At 35.3% G+C, this 6,000-nt stretch overlaps 1 protein-coding gene across 7 annotated transcripts in view; it reads right to left on the bottom strand.

Annotated features, from left to right (window-relative positions):
* MAP3K7CL (MAP3K7 C-terminal like) overlaps window positions 1–6,000 on the bottom strand; it is a 44,764-nt gene continuing 38,764 nt past the window's right edge. For all 7 annotated transcript variants that reach the window (XM_077117641.1, XM_077117638.1, XM_077117643.1 and 4 more), the window contains one exon: window positions 1–1,068. In XM_077117641.1, the coding sequence (XP_076973756.1) occupies window positions 888–1,068 (181 nt within the window). In that variant the 3' untranslated portion in view covers window positions 1–887. The remainder of the gene's footprint in view (window positions 1,069–6,000) is intronic.

The raw sequence follows: 6,000 nt of genomic DNA, 5'->3' as shown, positions 1-6,000 counted from the left end.
TGACAGTTTTGATCCATGTTTAATGAAAAAAAAGTTACATGAATAGAAATGGACATATACAAAGATCAGTTTGGATGGTATTGCTCCAAAACATCTCCTTTAAGTCCAAAACAAAGTGCCAATTATAATTTCACTGATGTTTGCATGGGAACTCACCAAAGTCATGTCCAAACAATACTTGACTATTTCCCCCTGATCCCCAGAATACACACAAGCAAAGGCAGAGGTGTTTACCGTTAGATAATGGGGCGTGAAGAAAATGTGACCTTATCTGGTTTTTATTACAACATCAAGTCAGCACTGGCAAATATGCTTTTGGCACAAACATGCTTTCTGCTAATATTTTCAGGTGAAAGATTTTGTGATATATGACCACATATGCTTAGCACACTCAGTCATGGAGGGATTAAATCTGACTCTGGTGAATATAAATATGGATGGAGAAGCTTTTGACAGTTCAGACTTGAAATATTAAAGGCATGAAAATTTTAAAATACCCAGATTTGCAACTGCAGTGAACATCTCTTTGGTATGTTTCATGGCTTAACCCGCTTAGCTCATGATTCTTTGTGGGGTCAGTCAATATTTTATCATTTTCTACCCTGATAATTCAAGTATCATTGTATCTTCCTAAATTGAAAAAAAAGATGTTTGAAAAAGAATTCTGATTTCTGAAAACATATCATGGGAATATATTCACTTCAGTTATCTAATACAATAACCTTTCACACTAGAAACTGGCAAGCGTTCAACTCATTATAGACATTTGCTGTGTGGGCGATAAAAAGAAGCAACAGATTTTCCTTCTATCCCTTTAAAATGAAAACTTTTTTGGCCAGCGCACAGCAGTCACCAACCTCTTAATGCTCACATTGAATAATTTGAAGTTAGGATGAGCCCTGTCTCTTCTGATACTGTATTCTAAGTTTTTCCAGTTGTTCTATACATTGTGACTGGGCCAACTTCAACGTCCGATTCTCTTCCGCCAGGGCCTCATATTCCCGCGCCAGCTGAGCAGCATCCAACTTCTCCTTTTCCGCCTGTTCAAACTTGGCAAGGAGCTCCTTTCTGAAGATTCCGGAGATAGGGGAGGAAGAAGGACAAAATTAAATGAAAATAAATTATGCAGTAATAGCAATATGGATGCAGAATGTCTTACTCAACTTTTCCAAATTTTTAGCATATTTATGTGTCTCCAATTATTTTTATTATTCCAGATTAACCACTTCTAGATCTCTTCATTTTATTCTAGCATCTCTACTACACACATCCAACATGCTAAACATACATAAAAATCCCGATAGGTCCCATAACAGTAAAAAAAAAAAAAAAAAAAATAGGACCTTTTAAAGATTATGACAGATTGTAAATAATTACAATTAATTTAGGGAAAAAAACTTCAGCAAAACCAGTTTCTAATTTTTTTTTTAATTTAAGATCTTATCTATTGTCTTTTGGCTAGGAGAATTTAGTTTGTTCCTGACCTAATCTCTGTCCTCCAAAATTCAGATGTTATCTTCCTTTTTGTCCTATTTCTGAGTTTTAAAAAATAAATTTTTAGTAGGTTTCTTGGAATGAAAGAATCCCACCTTTTCTCTTACAGATATTATTTTCTACATCTTTCCGAGTCCTACATATATACTGTAGCCCCAATTAACAAAATAGAGTGGCTATATTTGGTGCCAGCCTCACTCTTGAATTTAGGAAACAGGATAAGGCATCTTGAAGTAACACCCCTTAAACAGTTCAAATTCTCAGTAAATATTCATATACAATTCATTGATGTAAAAATACATAATAAGGAGCTAAAGATTTACAATCCAGGTTTAGATTTTCAAACTCAACAACCCAATGGGATACAGATCCTGTATTCTATGGGCCAATTAATCCTAAATTAGACCAGATCTAACTGAATTCTCCTTTGCCTCAATATAAGCTTACGCCACATTTCTTTCCCACCTATAGGGGTGAAAAACAGTTGGTAAATGTTCTTCAGATATGTAGGACAGACTTTATCATCTGTTTTCTAAATGGCTTCCTGAGGGGAGGGCTTTGCCCCACTGGTATAACATTAGATGATTCGTAAATAGTATCTGGGCAAACTTTTATTTTAAGAATCTTTTTTTTTTAAATGTATAAAATCAACACATCAAACCCATGATTTTGTAGATTTTATACCCTAATATCAGACTAAAACATTTAAGTAAAGGAACAAAGAAAAATATTAAGTAAATAATAGTAGCTGCTCTGGCAAAATTCATGCACATTTCCCGAAACAAGGAATATACTGTCACAAGCCTCTGTCTCCAAGCCTCCTCCTCTTGGGTTCCCTCCACCCCACCCCACACCCAAAGCCACTGAGCTTCTGTTGCTGTTTTACAATAAATGGTTTTAAATCACTTAAGGCAATGGGCATGATGGGAAAGAAGGGGATTGGAGAAGAGAGGATAAAGCAACTTGGAAAGATTTCAATAATTTGTAAATCCAGGTAAAGGATATGTAAAGGATATGTGGGAGTTATTCATACTGCTTTCCCAACTTTTTTGTAAATTTGAAATTGTATCAAAATTAAAAGTTAAACCAGGAAAAGGACAACCAGCAAACAAAAAGAGAAGTGCGAGCGTTTTCTTCCTGCACTCAGTGGACTGCCTTTTGTGCCCAATTTGGTGAACACTGAAGGAAGCTAAGCGTTGGAACAAAGATGCTCCATCAGGGATACATGGGAGATAATTTGGAAATTTGATATGACTGAACAAAAAGCTCCTTTGGGCTCTCATGGATCTCATCAATCTTTAGATCCTACATGGTTTTTAGATTACAAGGGGCTCCCAAGAAATATTTGCTGCATGAATAATCGAAGAACAAGCTACCTCAAAGATAAATAACTTATCTGTGGCCAAACAAAACATTCCAGTTTGACTGTAGAAACAAATGGATGGTACGATGACCATCATAACTAATTCTGCTTCTCAAAAAAACACATTTAGCATTGCTAAATATAAGCATCTCCTTTCACCCTTAATTATTTCATTTGATCCTCCCAACAAGCCCATGGGACAGAGAAGGCAAGTGTCATTATCCCATTTTAAAGATGCAGAATCAGAAGCTTAGTGTTTTGTTTCATTAAAAAAGGCGCGACACACAACTAATAAGAAACAACCAGAAATGAAACCTGTCTTTTGGATTAAATGTTTAGAGCTCTGTGCCTCTAAGCATAGTTTAAGCAGTAAAATAGCTTAAATTGAAATATTATAAATGAAAGAAGTTAATCACAAAGGAAACGTATTGTATAATTCCATTTATATTGCATTCATAATAAACAAATTTATAGGGACAGAAAGTAGATTATTAATTGCCTACGGTTGGGGCAGGGAAGATAAATGGAAGGTGACTGCAAAAGGGTGCAGAGTTTCTTTTTGGAGGGATGAAAATGTTCTAAAATTGACTGTGGTGATGACTGCATACCTCTGAATATACTGAAAACCACTGAATTGTTGTAAAAAATTATGTAACTTTTTTCAACCTAGTTTTTCTAAGAGCCCATCTCTTTGTCTGATATTGTATATGCATCTTCTAAAAACCACAGCACTAAGCTCAACATTCTGTAGATAGGATAGGGAAGGTGCTTTTTCCTTTGGACAAGACAAAATGCTTTACCTGGAACAAAGCAAACTTTATAGTTGATATAACTGTAGTTAAATCATATACCTTAAAAACATTCTGGCAAACAATTTAGTGATATATTTCAAAAGTCATAAAATGTTAATATCCCACCTCTACAAGTTCACATTACATTCCCCAAAAGCTGCATGTTATGCAGAAATGCTTATGTTATAATATGCTTATAGTTACATTCCATGTCCCATTCCTATGAAACTATACATGAATTACATAAAATACTCATTTGTGTGCAAAAGGCCTAAAAAGAAAATGCAAGAATGATATCAAATGTTCTGTAAAGGCATCAGAATTCTTGGTGGTTTTTCAAAGCTTTTTATAAAATTGTCAAGTTGCATTTAGAGTGGGAAGGAAAAAAAAATTCAGTAGAAGTAAGTATAGGCTTCTCTTACATCATTAGTCAATAAGCCAGAAGCTGTTTTTAAATTAGATCCATCTAATTTAAACTCATTCATGCTGAATTTACAATCCTAGAAAATGTGTGACTTTATCCATTCAGTGGACATGTTTAAAAATAAAAGCTCTTCTCATGGCATCTCAACAAGCTCTCCCAAGCATGATCCAGAGAGACCCCCTCTGGAGATGAGAGAGAAGTTCAGCTCAGAATTCAAACTTTAAGCTATGCCTGAATGACTCTAATGAAGGAAAACTTTCCTTTAACATACCTTAGTTAGCTTCTCTTCTTGCATCTGGCCTATACTACCCAGTCATCAGAGGAAACATAAGCAGCCACACTTTATGAAATGATGGGGGAGAAATTCTCATCAGAATAATCAAAAACTGGAGCACTAATTACTTTGGTCAACCCCATTTGACCCAGTTTATCTTCCTTGAAAACAAAGAATGACTGTTCAGGAAAATATCTGAAGAAAAAATGAATTTCTGCTTCAGTAAAGTATCAATAAAATCAATGATCACTAATAGCTCTCAGAGAACCAGTCTCATTTATTAATATAAGATACAGCCAGACTTCCTTATTTAACAATTTATCTCAGTAGTCATTTATTGCTGGTATTGACTCTGTATTCTAAATACATACCATACAAATTACAAATAAAATATGTGCACACAGGGGCTATGACTATTACCTGCAATCAGCCACTCTAAATCATCTTCACCCACGCTATACACAATTCCATGCTTGGTGGTTGAGATACAAAGAGATATTAAAGAATGTCCATGTGTGGGAATTTGAAAAATCAAGACATAAACTTAAATGGATAACTATCAACAACATCAGCCTATAAAACATGCCAAAACAATCATACCAGTGAATATTCTTTTACTCAGGAAAAGAGCTAATCACAGCAGATGGTTGGGGCAGGTACTGGGCGAAGCCTCCTGCAAGTGTGGAGAGCATTTGGGCAGATGCAGAGGAAGGACAGGCATTCTAGGTCTAGGTGTTGGTGTGAGCAAGAGCTCAGCTGCAGGAGGGTCTGCCTTCCTGCCTGGCAAATGTGAATAAGCCAATGGAGCTAAAGGCAAAGGGTGACACGGAATGATCTACAGAGGCCAAGTTCCTAGCATAGGTCTTGAAATCCAGGCCAAGAATTGGGTGTCATTTTATAGCAATGAGAAACCACAGACAGGAAAAGCAGTTATAATATCGCATCCATCAAGATTTGAAATAATGAGGCCTTGAACCCAAACAGTAGAAATGATGTTATGAAAAAGAAAGGAGAAATAAAAGAATTTGAACTTTGACTCACATCTGGCCAATTATTTAGGGTGAAAGGAAATAAAGATAATACAAATTTGTAAGCAAAGCCCAAAGTTAAAACAGATTTGGGGAGGAAATAGGATGAGTTTTACAGAAATGCACATACTACACATAAGAGTATCATGTACATTAAGAAGGGAATTGGTTTATTTTTCTTTCTTATTTCTTTCTCTGGCATGATGCAAATGTTCAAAAAAATGATCATAGTGATGAATACACAACTATGTGATGATGTAAGCCATTGATTGTACACCATGTATGGAATGTTTGTATGTTTTAAGTTTTATCAATAAAAATATATTTAAAAAGAAGGGAATTGGGCCTACTTCTCTGTGGTTCTCAGGTTGTATAAAATATTTCCCTAATACTTTAGTAGTATAGTGGGAAAGTATTTCCCCTAGACTACTAGCCTCCTTATTTCCAGCAATTCTCTCATTTTAAAATTGTGGTGGCACCCACAGTTATCATTGCTCCCAACACAAGAAGCAGGGACATGTTTCAATCTAAGACTAGACGAGCCACTGCCACATCATTGTATTTTTATTTTAAAAGATAACTAGTAAGTGAAGCTTGCATGTCCAAAAAAATAAATAAATAAAGTA

Source organism: Tamandua tetradactyla, chromosome 10, assembly GCF_023851605.1.
Source record: "Tamandua tetradactyla isolate mTamTet1 chromosome 10, mTamTet1.pri, whole genome shotgun sequence".
NCBI lineage: Eukaryota > Metazoa > Chordata > Mammalia > Pilosa > Myrmecophagidae > Tamandua > Tamandua tetradactyla.
Note: the sequence above shows the minus strand (reverse complement) of the source record. Positions and strands in the feature narration are given on the sequence as shown.